Source organism: Salmo trutta, chromosome 17 (genome assembly GCF_901001165.1).
Source record: "Salmo trutta chromosome 17, fSalTru1.1, whole genome shotgun sequence".
In the NCBI taxonomy this organism is placed as follows: domain Eukaryota; kingdom Metazoa; phylum Chordata; class Actinopteri; order Salmoniformes; family Salmonidae; genus Salmo; species Salmo trutta.
In genome coordinates this window covers 13,188,079-13,204,104 of record NC_042973.1, presented here as the reverse complement: position 1 = coordinate 13,204,104, position 16,026 = coordinate 13,188,079, and the positions used below count along the sequence as shown (strand labels likewise).

The following is a 16,026-nucleotide window of genomic DNA, read 5'->3' as shown; positions in this document are numbered from 1 at the left end:
TGTATTTAACCTTTATTTAACTAGGCAAGTCAGTTAGGAACAAATTCTTATTTACAATGACAGCCTACCCCGGCCAAGCCCTTAACCTGGACGACGCTGGGCCATTTGTGCGCAGCCTTATGGGACTCCCAATCACGGCCGGTTGTGATACAGCCTGGAATCAAACCAGGGTCTGTAGTGATGCCTCTAAGACTGAGATGCAGTGCCTTAGACCGCTGCGCCACTCAGGAGCCCTTAAAACTGAGCCCATGCATTTCCATGACAGCTAATATTAGCCTTTCTGTTGATAGAATCATTCCTTAACACGTTTTCATCTTTAAGAACGTTAGGCTAAAAGGATCAACACAAAATCACTTGGCTTATGCCTTTAAAAGGATCGACACAAAATCGCTTGGCTAATGCCTTTAAAAGCCCCAAATGACCTAGTAAGTGCTGTAGGTTTGAAATGAACAAACATGAAGTCACACAATGTGTCTACGCGTGGAAAAGTGTGTGGGTGTGTGAGTGAATATTGCCCAGCACAGCTGTTCCTCTACATACTAATGGAGGGAATGATCTGTGACACAGCTCTCATTAGCATGTCTGACTGCCAGGTACAAAACACAACACAGCTAGTCATTACACATCAACTGTGAGTGTATGTGTATGTGCATGTGTGTATATGTGTGTATATGTGTGTGTGTGTGTGTGTGTGTGTGTGTGTGTGTTTGGGAGGGATGTGTCAGATATGCATGACTCTGTCAGTGAGTCATTAGCGTGCATGTTTCAATGTGTACATGTTTCTCTGTGATTCAGTGTGTGTGTGTGTGGTGTGTGTGTGAGCATGGCAACATCTCCCGTCTCTGCGTGTCTGTCACAGTGTGGCACACAGAGGATGGCACATCCCCCAGAAGGTTAACTAACTCCACGCCTGTCAAAATACACTCCTACCATATCCATCTCCCCACAGAGCCCACAGTCACACACACCCCTCCCCCCACCTAGACACACTCCCCTGAGGGCGGTGCGATTGGGAGCCAGAGGCGTCAGAGTTCAACACCTGGGACACACACACACGGACACACACACGGACACACACACACACACACACACACGGACACACACAGACACAAAAACACCCCCCATCCTCCTTGCCTCAAGCCACTGTAGATGTAAACACACGGGCTAGACTCTGTGTCTGTTAATGTCTCCATGCTATAATATCCCTGATAACACACACACACACAAGGTAACAGTGGAGTGGACGGCTGCATCCCCCGCACCAGATCCAGTGTGGTCTGCTAGGTATTTATAGAAGAGCACAGCAAAGGAGAGGAGCCGACATCACTTCCATGAAACAGAAACACACACAGAGAGAGAGAGAGAGAGAGAGGGAGAGAGAGAAATAGAGATAGATAGAGTAGGCGTTGATGAATCATACTCCTAGAACAGGAGGGAAAGATAGAGAACACTCATTTACAGATGCCTCCCCTCTCTTTTCATCCCTCTCTCCTCTCATTCACCCACCCCCAACAATCCACACATAACCTCTTCAGAACGAGGGATGACTAAAGCCTGTAGGTCATGTCCTGCCTACGTCTAGAATTATAAAAAAAAGGAAGGGGAGTGGGGCGGCGAGATGCTAATATAACATAATTTAATGATTCTGCAGAGGGAGACTTACAGTCTACGTGAACACCAACACAGTTATGGTAATCCAAGCACAAACCTGTGTGATGTCTAGAATACCATCATTGCAACACCTTATGAAACCCTAAGTCCAACATTACTGGGGTCTGACATATTAAACCATTATGCAACTGTAATACAACCAGGGGTAAAGTAGCATTGGATTTCCTGCTAACCCCATTGACTTCTGAGAGAAACAACATGATGCTAAGCACCATTCAGCATGTAAACACTGCAGGAAAACCCCACACCTCCGCCCACTTACACCACTAAACCAATAAAGAGGGTGTGTGTCCTGAACGCAGTACACTGACCCCATTTAGCCGTGTTTGTTTGTTTAGGAAACACATGAGCTCATTGCTGCATCTTCTAACGACTGAGGCTAAAAACTCTCAGCGGTATATTAGTACTACTAGCCCCTTAGAGAGAGACAAGGCTCTGTACACATCTCCAGTCCCACCACATAAAGAAATGACAGACTGTTCTCTATGGACAGTAAAGCTCCTGAAAAGGAAATAGGATCATTGTGAACCTCTGATGTCTTGTAAAAATAAACGGAGCGCCATGCTTCACTGTGGAGAAAGTGGCAGTTTGGAGCACAGACAGGCATAACAACAGATCCACTTCCTGTGTAAAATAGAAAGAAATCATAAGTACATTGTCATGAGAGATTGAGTATGACAGAAATATGACAAGTGATTTCAGATTTAATTGTGGGCCTATGGTCCCCTTTAGTTTTCTGAAATACAATGCCTCAAATGTGTACAGTATTTGAATAAAGGGCGAATGGACAAAAAGCGCTTTAACTTTTGACAACCAAATGCCTGTGTCCACTTGGCCGGCTTGCTTACAAAGAGTAAGAACCTGCTGCTAGATGTCCCTGTGTCTGTGTCTGTCCCTGTGTCTGCCTGTAGGCTTTGTTGAAGGTGGTAGAGAGCAGGAAGTGAGGGGTGGGACTAATGGACCTGGTTTAAGTGTAAATAATGTCCTCTGAGTGAAACCAACTTTCCACCTTGAGGGAGCTCAGCTTACTATCCAGCGAGTCAGAGGACAAAACTAGGAAACTGCATGGCCATATATGGTACACAGACCAAATAAAACCTGCAAAAGAGAAGCAAAACCTCAAAACATGATGCATATCGCCATCTAGTGGACATCTAGAAACCTTCAACTGAAATAGATCAAAATCAAATTTGATCAAATCCTGTTTTTTATACAAAGAAATATTTTAAAATAGACTTTTATGGAAAGTTAATCCGTGTAATCGGACCAAATCCTGGTCTGGTCCTGAGTAGAGCAGGAGAGGCGCATGCCACTGCCTGGTGAGCAGTGCTCGACTTGTGCAGGAGCACACCGGGGCAGGAGCACACCGGAGCTGAGTACCGGCACTTAAAATGTTCTACTGCATCGCAGTGCTTGAGGCGTCACTAAAGACCAGGGTTCAATCCCAGGCTGTGTCACACCCGGCCGTGACCGGGAGACCCATGAGGCGGCGCACAATTGGCCCAGCGTTGTCCGGGTTAGGGGAGGGTTTGTCCCATCGCGTTCTAGCGGCAACTTGTGGCGGGCCGAGCGCCTGCAAGCTGACTTCGGTCCCCAGCTGGATGGTGTTTCCTCCGACACATTGGTGCGGCTGGCTTCCGGGTTAAGCAAGCAATGTCAAGAAGCCATGCAGCTTGACAGGGTCGTATTTTGTAGGACGCATGGCTCTAGTTGCAGCGATGGGACAAGACTGTAACTACCAATTGGATCTCATGAAATTGGGGAGAAATGCAGGTAACAGTAAAACAAATGAAAAATTATCATCAACTGCTTCAGCTCCTGTTCCTCTTATAGAATAATTAGCTCAAAAGTATTGTGGAACTCCTGCACCAATATAAACAGTACCAGCACCCAAAATGAGTACCACAACCTATTTCAGTCCAAATCAAACACTGCTGGTGGCTAAATTAGGTCACACTGGCAAGAAAGGGAAAGAGTTCAGCACATAATTGTTTTTACATAATGATTCTCAGGCCATGTGTACAGCTGTTTCCGGAAGGGAGGGACTCGACAACAGTAGAATAGGCAAGCCATTTGTATACCTGGCAGGCTAAAACTTTGTGACCTAGTACAAGGTGTCCTGCCCCCCCCCCCCCCCGGGTATACGTTTTGGTGTTTATTTCAAATAATACAATCTTGTTGAGTTGGTTACTAACTGAAAAAACTAAACTGACCCCAGGACTGAGTTTGTGAAACCATGACATAGTAGGCATTATAATAGGCGTACTGTGCTCTAATCACACATAAGCCTTACTGTAGATAAAGCTGTAAATGGACTTTGAAACTCCCAGATGCTATTTGGGTCAAATTAACAAGAAAATCTCCTGGAATCCATTTTTATGCCCCATTTTAAAAAACAGATTGCATTATAAATCAGGGATTTAACAATTCCACACAAGCATTTATACACAACAGGCAGTTTATTACAGTTGGCAAACATGTTGAGATGTGGAAAATAAACTTCTGACCTTTGGAAAATATGCATTCGAACTTTTAATGTACAGTGATTTGGCAGTGGCACTATGCTGCCAATTTAGTTTGATTGCTCAATAGAATAACAAAAAATATGAATTCTCAATGTTTTCATATATTTGCGTGTGAGCCCTTGGAAGAGGATTGCCTAATCAGGTTTTTCCACAACTCAACCATCTTGGGTTTTAGGCTGTATGAAATGCAGGTTCAAGTTCTCACTGCACACACGTTAGATTAATGCTATTATTACACCCCCATGTGGCCAAACACTGAACTAATATTGTATGTTGAGCTCTTCAGGTATACCACACTAAACTTCAAAATAGAAAGTAGCAAGTACCCCATTATGTATCAACATCAAGTGAACAATGTTCAGATTTTTATCTGCAACAATATTTACTGACGTGTTTAGTGTCCAAGAATAGTGGTCACCGTTTTCACCATAAACCGATACCTGCCATTCCAGTTGTCAGAAAATGGAATAAAAGTTGTATTTTTTTTACAGTCTGTCTCCTACCTGTTTTGTTCATCGGGTCAGTGCACTACACCACAGCTCTTTCAATAAGTGTGTCAAACCCACTGGCCACGCATGGGTCTGCAAAGCTTGGGCAGGCGAGGTGCGACAAAAAATTAATTGTAGGACAGAGGGCATCCCTCTAAACTGTGAGCCCCTTTCCAGGAGCCCAATATTTGGCCTCATGAGAACAATGGTAAGTAAGCAAGTAACCCCATACATAGACCTCCTTCAGTAACTTGCTTTGGTTAAATTTAACTATGCAGGACATGCCCAGGCAGGGCCTTCAAATTCAAATAAATCATGCATAAAAAATAAATAAAAATGAGGCTAATTATGGAGACATTCAGAGGCAAGTTGGAATGGTATTTAGTCATGTTAATGAAACGGTAACTTTCAAATACAATGAACCAAACTAAAAGCGAAGTTCAACTTTTATTAAAAAACTGGAACAAACCAAAAACTTCCACCAAATACAGTTTAATGGCTAAAGTAAATCAAACAATCATGGAAAACAAGTTGACATTGAAAGGCAGTTTCAATAAAAGAAAAGATCACTTGAAAATAGAAAAGCATATGACTGTATTTATCAAAATTACAGTTCACAGAATATTATCTTCTGACCAACTGAATCATTTAAATCTTTCCTTTAGTTTGTATCACAATTCAGATTTTATGGTTTAATGTCTGAGGGCATGTATAGAGGAATGGGGAAAACACATTTATCAGTCCTTTTTCTCTTAGATCCCAAATTACACAGCAATCTTTTTTGTAATCAAATGCATTGCCAGCACATGGCCACTTCCACATCTAGAAGGGCATGCTTTATCTAATAGTCTGTAGATTTAGAACAGGACTTGTGCATGTTCAAAATGACACTGTTTCTTAGAACAGGAGTGTAGAAAGACTTGGGTCTATTGGGAATCAAGGCCTAGCTTTAAGCCATTTTATCATGATCGGTGATATGTAAAAAAAAAAAAAAAAGAGAAATGGCAAGCATGTAGTAAGCAGAGCATTAAAACATGGCTGGAATTTGCATCGTCACCCTCAACCATGTATGTGGCACACTTGAAGTAGACCAACATAACCCACAGATCATTAAAACATTCAAGAATTGGTCAACAAACTTCCTGTACACTTCAGAACACCCCCAGCAAAAAATACTAATGGAACAGGTTATTTTTTGTCACAGCAAGAAGTCTACTTTTCTACTGGCTAAGATAGATCTAAGTGACAGTTAGCATAGAAGTTACAAGAACCAATGAGATCTCCTTCCAAGAACAAATGTGTAGCCTTCCAAATATATTGTTTAACCCACCCCAGTAAGAATGGAAAACAAGCACCCCTTCACCCTTTTCAGTTTACTTGTGACCCCCCTTGCTGGTTTTGAAGGAAACCTGCAGGATCTTGTCTCCAATGCGGTAACCGTTGAGGCTGGCGATGGCCATGGCGGCCTCCTCGTAGTTGGTCATGGTGACGAAGCCGAAGCCTTTGCACTTGTTGGTGTTGAAGTCTCGGATGACCTTGACGTTGGTGACGGCTCCGAACGGCCCGAACATCTGCCACAGGATGCCTTCGTCAGCGTCCTGGCCCAGGTTGTAGATGAAGATACACCATCCAGCAGTGGAGTTCCCCTGAGCGCTAACCGTAGACATGCCACTCATGTGGTCCACACTCATTGGAGAGAACCTGCCAGTGGCACAGAATGAGGGTTCTTCAAATGCAACTCCATAGATGCCCGAAAAATAGCCCGAAAAATAACCCAAAAACATAAGGCTGTGGTCCAAGGAAATATCTGACCAAAGTACTGAAAGAGACTATAAAAATAAACAATTCAGGGGTGTAAGTCTTTGGGATTCTAGTCTTGACTCCCCAGGATCACAAAATACCCTTGTTTAACAACCGGGCACCAGTGCTGAGGGATTAGTGTTTTTCTAGGTTGGTTCGATTATTTACATTTTTTGGAAACGTTAATTGAATTATAAAATCAAAACGTTAGCTTTTTAATGGAAATTACCAAAATAGTGAACATTGAATTACCAAAACATTTAAAATATTCCATTGTCTGTCAGGTCTACATTGGGTAGCCTAGACTTCAATAGAATAGGAAATTGCCCTTTCCTTAAAGTCACCATCTCAGCTCACGCAGTATCAGCCAAACATTCTCTGTACTCCCCATAAATCCCCTTTAGTTAGGCTAGCCGCAGAGCTGTCTGACGAAATAATTTGACTAATTCTTCAAAGATGGTAAGGCTTAATTTCACAAACTGTCCCTCTTGTCGTTGTGTACATTCCTTTCTATCGCAGTCTATGCGGTCCGTGTGCATCTAATCTAATGTAGAAGACGGAAAAGTGCATCCATCTCTGCCTGTGCCGAAAAAACAGGTGCAACGGATTATGGTCAATCTGGTTAATTACCACATTTCTGCACTGAACTAGGTTGAATATTTGCTCAATGAAAACTAAAACTCCCGTCAGCCCAGCGCCCCACAGTTACTGATTTCTCTAGAGAAACAGAGTTGGGCTCACAAAAACCACATGAAATTCAAGTAATTGAACTAACGTTGGTCGTTTAATAACCAAAAGAAGAAAATAAAAAGTTGAAGCGCTCAGCACTACCGGTCACTGACATGGATTGTGTGTGTAGAGCAGTCAACCATACCTGAATCTCTGGGCCTGGTGGTGTACTGGACCTCCAAAGCGCCGGCCCTGGTTGTGGTAGAGCTGGTTGATGAGCTGGGAGTTCTTGGCCTGGTTGGGGCTGGCAGCAAACTTCACTGTGATAGGCTCCGAGGCACCCGGGGGTTTCTGCCCGTTCAGGTCTTTGATAGCGTCCTCCGCCTCGGCCCGTTTGTCAAAGCGGATAAAGGCCACACCCCTGGACAGGCCTGGGAAGCAAGGGGATGAAATGGAGAAGTCATTAATGGATAGGCTGAAGACGCTATTAGACACGGATTTGAAGTCTGTTGAAAATGTACACCCCAATTGTTAGGATTTGGAGGGGTAAAGTCTAGCCGAGTGATATCCTTGGTGCTCATTTAATTGATTATACACAAATATTTCTCATTCAGGCGGTGCCTGCCTACCCACCAGAGGCCTGATCCACCAAGACACGTGAGTTGATGATGCGGCCATAGCGTGTGAACATATCCTCCACGTCTTTCTGTGTCATGGTCTTGGGCAGCCCACTAATGTAAAGATTGGCATCCTTAATACCGTCAGAGCTCGGCCTGGCAAAGGACACCTGATGAGGAGACGGCAGGTCAGTTTCCATTCTGAGTGCAATTTAAAGGAAAAACTATTATTTAAAAAAATTAAATACTTTGGAATCAATTTGACAATATTACACACATTTAAAAAAAAAAAAAAAAGATTCAAATGCCCAAATATCTCGCATTTAAATTTTCAAGCAAAATAAAAGTACAAAAAAGATTCCTATTCTGATAATTCAGTCACATTGCTGAGCATCTATTTAAGTAATAAAAGAAAATACCTTTTACTTAATATTAGGGTTGTTTTAAAAAGTTAAAAAGCTATAAAAGGAAAATAGATGTAATTGCGAAATTATGCAGGGCTTTGATTCGGCACAACGTCACACTCAAGCAATAACCAGTAGTGTTATATAAAAAAACAAACGTAGTCTGAACAAGATGAATATACGCTTCAGTATAAATATGTGCCGAAAATAAAACCATGTCAGGTTACCCGCACAGGCAAATCGCTTAAACCAATATCGCCAAAAACGATAAATTATAGAACAAAAAAAGTTAATTACATGATTGTTTAAGTAAACATGTTACCCAAATACCTTCATATCCTTTTGCAAATAGACACTTTGCAGGAGGGCTCGCCCTCAACTGCCCAGGGACTACTTGAGGAACATATCACATCAGTTGAAACATGAAAACAAAAACACCTTATTGCACGTTACCTTGATAGTTTTAGACTGTAGTCTCAGCCCATTGAGGGTATTGATAGCCCTTTCTGCATCACTAGCGTTAACATAGTTAACAAATCCGTACCCTAAACTGTGGCCTAGAGAAAAAAAAGGAAAAACAACAAAATAAAATAACAAAAGTTTGTCCATTTCTACAGATTGGATACCAGTCTTCCACGGGAGATATCGGTACAATGCATGCATTTTGGCAAAAACATTTGCAAAGGAAAACATTTTCTGCTAAATATGGTTCAAGAAAAAAAGAAAAGCTGATCCACATTGAAAAGTCTAAATGAAAATATCTTTCTTCTTAAACTAACAATATTAAAACGTTGGCATTCTAGCAAACAAAAAGAACACTAAATTGAAAGAAAACAATTCTTCTGTCTCCAATAAATATAAAAAAATGTGAAACTAAAAAAGACAAGAGAAAACTACATAAAATTCCATTATATATGGTCCACAAAGAAATGCATTTTGAGATTGGGTCTACATAGGTTGTAATCACCAGATCTAATGACATGGAGCAGCCATAATTCCCAATGAAATAAGAAAACATCTGCAAAGACCATGAATATATTTCCCAAAGACCACCATTTAAAAAAAAGACACTAAAGTAAAGTTTAAAGAACAGATTTAACAAGATGTAACAAGATGTATAGCACAGAAAAACAGGAGTTGAACAAAATCCCAAAGAAAAAAAGTCAATCTCTGATCCCAACACTAATCAGCGAGTCTGCAACACACAAAAATACTCTTAGCATCTAAATACATTTTCATAAGAATTGAGGAGGTACATAGGAGTTATATACAAAGTAAAAGACAATTGCGGTAACCAGCAAATACCGCATTGATTTTACAGATTAGTAATCAAGACAGAAAATCTTGGTAAAGTCAAACAAAAATATTTGATGTCACAGACTTTTGTAGTGAAAAACAAAAGAACACATGTGCAGACAAACACTGAGAAGGCCGGGGCATTGTTTCTCCTCAAAGTAAGTGAACCGAGGTCAAAAGAAAAGGGTTTGGACTCACTCTGGTTTTTGTGATAGGGATTACCTGCCACTTTATCGCGGATGAGTTTGGCAGACTCCACCTCGCCGATGCTGCTGAAGAGACTCCGCAACTCGTCCTGACTCATGTTCTGGGGCAGGTAATTGACAATAAGGTTGGTTTTGGCATCTTTGGGCTCATCTTCCATGTGTTCGTCGTAACCATTATCATAAGCTTCTTGCTATAATTTCAGGAGAATGGGATGGGTGTAAGTACGCTGTTATAAAGACATCTAGAACTTTATGAAAGATGACAGTTAACTGGTTCTGTTCTTAGAGAATGCTGCTCATGTCTCCAAAGAACAGACATGCAAAACAGAATGCTTTTCAAAATAAAGCCAAAGTTAATCTGTGGATTTACCTTCATGTTAATTGAACCCTTACTGACATGCTGTTGTGACTCCCTATTGTCACCCTGACAACTCTGTACCTCACACACCTGCAAGCGTAAACACTGGTTAATTCACAATCCTCTGCTGCAGACAACAGAACACTTGAAACCATTAAACAGATTCCCCCCCAGTTATTTTGTGTCCATTTCACATTAATACAATTGAGGCCAAACCATCCGTGCAACAGCACACAATATAGCCAACTACGAAATGACTTCAAAACACTTAATAGAGCAACTCACTTTGAGGTATCTGATGTGTCCCCTTCTGACTGCCATGTTGATGCTTCACAGATGTAAATTCTGAAAATATGGGGGGGTTACCTTAGTTACCTGAACACAAAAGCATGTTCATGATTTGGTTGCCTTTGTCGTGTCCTACTGAACACGACGCAAAGGGCTTGATGACTAGGTTTAACTGAATTTATTGAACCAGTGTCATTCATTTGGAATGTGTTCGGTCAAGGACGGGTCACTTGCCCTCTTGGCTCGATGATACTCAAATTCAACCGGCCCCCTTTGGGTTCTCGAGTTAGCTCGATAAATGGTCAAATTGCAAAGAGGACCAAAACAATATGAACTATTGTAGCTAATTAACTAAAGTTAACGTTCGGTAGCTAAGTGAAGCAATATGGTAACGTCGTTAACTATCTAGCTGGCTATTACAAGCTAATGTTAGCTTACTAGCTAGCAAGCACTAGCGGCGTGGGCGTGACAACTTTGGACAACGCAAGGACTAAATGAACTCGCTAGCCATATGGCTAACAAGCTAACGTTAGCTACGAAGCTATCTTTGGTAATAACATAACGTTATATACTTACGCAGATAGCTAGCTAACATTATCTAGTAGAATAACCTTTAGAAACCATGCCTTGAATCGGTAAAGTTACACCATGAATGAGGTATTTTGTAGCACAGATATTCTAAAGAGTCTTCGGTAGTAGTTCACTAGAGTAGCGTTCGCTAGCTAGTTACTACTACTAGGCCGGTTTTCTGGACCGCATGGCACATAGCTAGCTAACGTTACTATCTAACTAACGTTAATCTGCGAACGAATGGAAATATTGGACACTAAACACATTGAGAAACGTACCTGCTTTACCGATACTTCTGTGATTAATAATAGGCCAAAACGGACCTGGAAACAAAATCAAAACAAATTGACGGTGTCCTGGCTAGCTAGCTAGCAATTTTTGTCTTCGTCCAACAAAAGCAAACAGTGGTGCTGCTACAAGCATCCGCGGACAGTCGCGTTAGAACAAGTAGCCAACGTCACAGCTTCGCAACACACTAAACCCCGCCCCCCTCACCAAAGGCGGCAAAGTGTTTTCTTGCAGTTGATTGGGTTTGATGGTTGTCCTTCAAGCTCATTTTTGATCAACTCCACTAAAAAGTCTGCAAAATACCGAGGTAAAGTTGGTTTTATATTCACAACATTCGGACATTCAACAGACATTAGCCAAAAGCCATTAAAAAAAAATTTTTAAACATCAATAACTAATTCACCATTTGTCACAGAATCATCAAACAAGATATGATTTATTCTATAAATGTCTAGCATATTTTTACCTTTGTTTTGAGGAAAAATTCCAGTTTTGATTTGATAGAGGGCATGTAGTCCGTCTAGAGGGCGTGTGGTCAAAGTTCTAACGAGTCTGTTATACCCTATTAGAAGGGGCCTGGCAGAAAATTCTGCATCTTCAGTCATAATAAATTAGATTACAGGAAGAAACGACGGGACGAAGGGGTCAGGCCTGACTAACAAAGAAGACAGGTGGATGGATCAAGAGGACCAAGACAACCAAGAGGATCAACATGGACATTCCACGGCGGAGATAAGGAAAACTACGAGTGAACCATAACATACACTACCATTCAAAAGTTTGGGGTCACTTAGAAATGTCCTGTTTTTTATTTTATTTTGTAATAAATGCACTTTTTTTGTCCATTAAAATAACATCATATTGATCAGACATACAGTATAGACATTGTTAATGTTGTAAATGACTATTGTAGCTGGAAACGGCTGATTTTTTAATGGAATATCTACATAGGCGTACAGAGGCCCATTTTCAGCAACCATCACTCCTGTGTTCCAATGGCACGTTGTGTTAGCTAATTAAAGTTGATCATTTTAAAAGTCTAATTGATCATTAGAAAACCCTTTATGTTTGCACAGCTGAAAACTGTTGTTCTGATTAAAGAAGTGTAACCGATGTGAAATGGCTAGTTAGTTAGCGGTGGTGCGCGCTAATAGCGTTTCAATCAGTGACGTCACTCGCTCTGAGACCTGAAGTGGTTGTTCCCCTTGCGTTGCAAGGGCCGCGGCTTTTGTGGCGCGACGGGTAACGATGCTTCGTGGGGTGTCAGTTGTTGATGTGTGCAAGGGTCCCTGGTTCGAGCCCAGGTTGGGGCGAAGAAAGGGACGGAACCTACACTGTTACAGAAGCAATACAACTGACCTTTAGACTAGTTGAGTAGCTGGAGCATCAGCATTTGTGGGTTTGATTACAGGCTCAAAACGGCCAGAAACAAATAACTTTCTTCTGAAACTCGTCAGTCTATTCTTGTTCTGAAAAATGAAGGCTATTCCATGCGAGAAATTGCCAAGAAACTGAAGATGTCTGTGTACTACTCCCTTCACAGAACATTGCAAACTGTCTCTAACCAGAATTGAAAGAAGAGTGGGAGGCCCCGGTGCACAACTGAGCAAGAGGGCAAGTACATTAGAGTGTCAAGTTTGAGAAACAGATGCCTCACAAGTCCTCAGCTGGCAGCTTCATTAAATAGTACCCGCAAAACACCAGCCTCAATGTCAACAGTGAAGAGGCGACTCCGGGATGCTGGCCTTCTAGGCAGAGTTGCAAAGAAAAAGCCAATAACATTTTTTAAAAAGCCAATTGAAATACCCCTAAAGAAAAGTGTTTGAGTTCATGAATTGTATACGCATATCAATTAGAATTGACCCCAACCCAGCTCAGGTGGTAGGAAGCTCTCACATCCATTTATATGACAGTTTTATACTCAGCGAGCCCCTCCCCGGATTTTGTGTTAAACGCTCTACAACAAAGCTTTCTTTACTGCCCAACAAGTTCTCTGCCCTTAACCTTGTTCTGAACACCTCCAAAACAAAGGTCATGTGGTTTGGTAAGAAGAATGCCCGTCGCCCCACCGGTGTGATTACTACCTCTGAGGGTTTAGAGATTGAGGTAGTCACTTCATACAAGTATTTGGGAGTATGGCTAGACGGTACACTGTCCTTCTCTCAGCACAAATCAAAACTGCAGGCTAAAATTAAATCTAGATTTGGTTTCCTCCATCATAATCGCTGCTCTTTCAACCCAGCTGCCAAACTAACCCTGATTGATGACCCTCATACCCATGCTAGATTACGGAGACGTAATTTATAGGTCGGCAGGTAATTGTGCTCTCGAGCGACTAGATGTTCTTTACCATTCGGCCATCAGATTTGCCACCATTGATTTTTATAGGACACATCATTGCACTCTATACTCCTCTGCCATCTCTGTATAGTTGCGAGACCCACTGGTTGATGCTTATTTTTAAAACCCTCTTAGGCCTAACTCCCCTCTAACTGAGATACCTACTGCAGCCCTCATCCTCCACATACAACACCCGTTCTGCCAGTCACATTCTGTTTAAGGTCCCCAAAGCACACACATCTCTGGGTCGCTCCTCTATTCAGTTCGCTGTAGCTAGCGACTGGAACGAGTTACAACAAACACTCAAACTGGACAGTTTTATCTCAATCTCTTCATTCAAAGACTCAATCATGACACTTACTGACAGTTGTGGCTGCTTCGCGTGATGTTGTGTTGCATTTGTGCTGTTGTCTGTGCCTAATAATCTACCATGTAGTGCTGATGCCATTTGTGTTGCTACCAAGCTGTGTTGTCATGTGTTGCTGCCATGCTATGTTGTTGTCTTAGATCTATATTTATATAGTGTCTCTCTTGGCGTGATGTGTGTTTTGTCCTATATTTGTATTTTTAATCCCAGCCCCCGGCCCCGCAGGAGGCAGTTTGCCTTTTGGTAGGTCGTCATTGTAAATAAGAATTTGTTATTAGCTCTCTTGCCTGGTTAAATGTGAAATAAAATAAAAAATAAATGGTTTCCAGCAGAGTTGTGTGGTTGGAAATCCCATTCATCCCCCAGAGCGGTCTTTGTGCACTATGAGGCGTTATACGTTTCTATACCTCGATTGAAAATGTAACTAACAACTGATCTGGCAATGCCGCAATAGAGTGATTATTGGAAGAATCTTAACTGTTCATGTAACCAGAAGCGGAAATGCCGACTGCTATGAGAAACTTCAGCGGAAACTTATTTGGGAGAACGTTATGTTGTTAGTTACATTTTACAATCGAGGTATCGACATGTTCCGGCACTCAACCTTTCCCATCTCCGCTAAAAATCGCTCAGTGCTCACACAAAAAAATAAATGCAGCTCCAAATATGCTCCATTCATTTTTTGTTTAAAAATATCATTTATTAACAAACACCCCATCTACTTTTGTGATTAAAAATATCATTTATTAACAAACACCCCATCTACTTTTGTGACTATGTACCATTTGCTTTTAAAGTAGGCTATCGTAAGAAGCTTTAATATTTCAACAACATGTTGTAGGCTATTAAACAAGGACCTACCTAGGTGATAGGCTAGGCACTGTTAAAAAAACACTTTTTTTTCTCAAATCTATTATTGATCAGATACTTCAGTTGTAAGTGGCTCTGATGCACTTACTGATACAAATGTAGACTCCACTTCTTTAAACAATAGCCTAAATAGAAACCAAAACGTCTCCCGTGCTGTTGCATTGGCTCCTTCATTGTCTTGCCATCAAAACACAGGCTGTGACCTATTTCTTTGCTGACTCATTACAACATCTCTGCACATTAGTGGTGAGGTAACCTAAGTAAAGGCAACAGAATAGGCCTAATTAAAAGAACTGCGATGAAGGAAATGAATAATGCTGGGCAGAGCATGGCCGCGGAGCAGTACCTGACTGAGTACCACAGTACGAGTCATAATACCGATAACACCTAGCAGTCAAACACGGAAATGCTTACAATCCTTTTTCCACCATTCATTTTCCCATGGGGTATTTTAGAAACACTTCAAATAAGGGCTGTGTTTTATGTAGGCCAACCCTGGCGTGACGTTTTGATAACATTGTAAATCTCTCTTGGACAAGGTGACTTTTTAATGAATATATTCGCCTGAAATGCAAATGAGTTGCTAATGTCACTCACCAGGGCCATGATGATCTGGACGAGACTGCTGAATCAAGACAAAGGTAATGTCAGGTCGCGTCAATTCGAATCTGGTATCAGAACAAAATAGTCAGCACATAGTAACTTCTGATTTCTTTGTACTTTAATTAATGCAAACACTTGAATGGTAAATATGTGGTTCGTATATACGGGCTCCCTGTAACACCACGCAGGGCAGACAGAGAACTGAAATGTCATCACAAGTTCTTCTTTAAATACTTCTTGAGATACGTAGTTCCCACTCCTTGCTGGGCCTGTCAGAGTAGAGACTAGAATATGGTTTAGACTTATTCCAGCCTATCGTTGGCGTGCAGGTTGGTCCCAACCTCTAGACGCACTCCTGCTTCCTGGCGTAGCTATTGTCTCTGGAGGATGTCTCATCTTGTGACTGCACAATGCACAGTTCTCTAAAACCCTTACAACCCCCATGCAGGGGGTTGTAATACATTGTATACATTTCACCCATATCCTGTTATTGCTGTTGTTCAGCAAAAAGCTCTTGCAAAACCCTGTTTTAAAGCATCAGTATTCTTTCCACATGACCCACCATCACATGAGCCACTTCCTCTTAACATATAGCAGTACTCAATTATGTATAGTTTATATACTTAATATTATAGCATAGCTGCTCTGTTATTTTATATAGGTTAT

At 41.5% G+C, this 16,026-nt stretch overlaps 1 protein-coding gene across 4 annotated transcripts; it reads right to left on the bottom strand.

The window, feature by feature from the left end:
* Nucleotides 1-5,112: 5,112 nt before the first annotated feature.
* Nucleotides 5,113-15,780, bottom strand: LOC115151614 (ELAV-like protein 1). Of its 4 annotated transcripts, none has more exons than XM_029695690.1 (8): nucleotides 15,355-15,780; nucleotides 10,320-10,379; nucleotides 10,047-10,124; nucleotides 9,669-9,867; nucleotides 8,628-8,731; nucleotides 7,787-7,940; nucleotides 7,359-7,584; nucleotides 5,113-6,385 (listed from the first exon to the last, which is right to left on the bottom strand). In XM_029695690.1, the coding sequence occupies exons 2-8, from the start codon at nucleotides 10,353-10,355 to the stop codon at nucleotides 6,058-6,060; spliced, it is 1,125 nt and encodes a 374-aa protein (XP_029551550.1). In that variant the 5' UTR covers nucleotides 10,356-10,379; nucleotides 15,355-15,780; the 3' UTR covers nucleotides 5,113-6,057. The 4 variants fall into 4 exon arrangements, with proteins under 4 accessions (XP_029551550.1, XP_029551549.1, XP_029551551.1 ...); XM_029695689.1 differs by lacking the exon at nucleotides 15,355-15,780 and adding an exon at nucleotides 11,171-11,345; XM_029695691.1 differs by lacking the exon at nucleotides 15,355-15,780 and adding an exon at nucleotides 11,171-11,345 and having other exon boundaries at nucleotides 9,693-9,867.
* Between the last annotated feature and the right edge of the window lie 246 nt (nucleotides 15,781-16,026).

Coding starts and splice junctions, on each gene's coding strand:
- LOC115151614 (XM_029695690.1), bottom strand. CDS start 10,355: ATGGCAGTCAGAAGGGGACACATCAGATACCTCAAA. Junction 9,868..10,046: donor AGGGTTCAATTAACATGAAG/GTAAATCCACAG, acceptor CTGAAATTATAG/CAAGAAGCTTATGATAATGG. Junction 7,585..7,786: donor CTTGGTGGATCAGGCCTCTG/GTGGGTAGGCAG, acceptor CTTGCTTCCCAG/GCCTGTCCAGGGGTGTGGCC.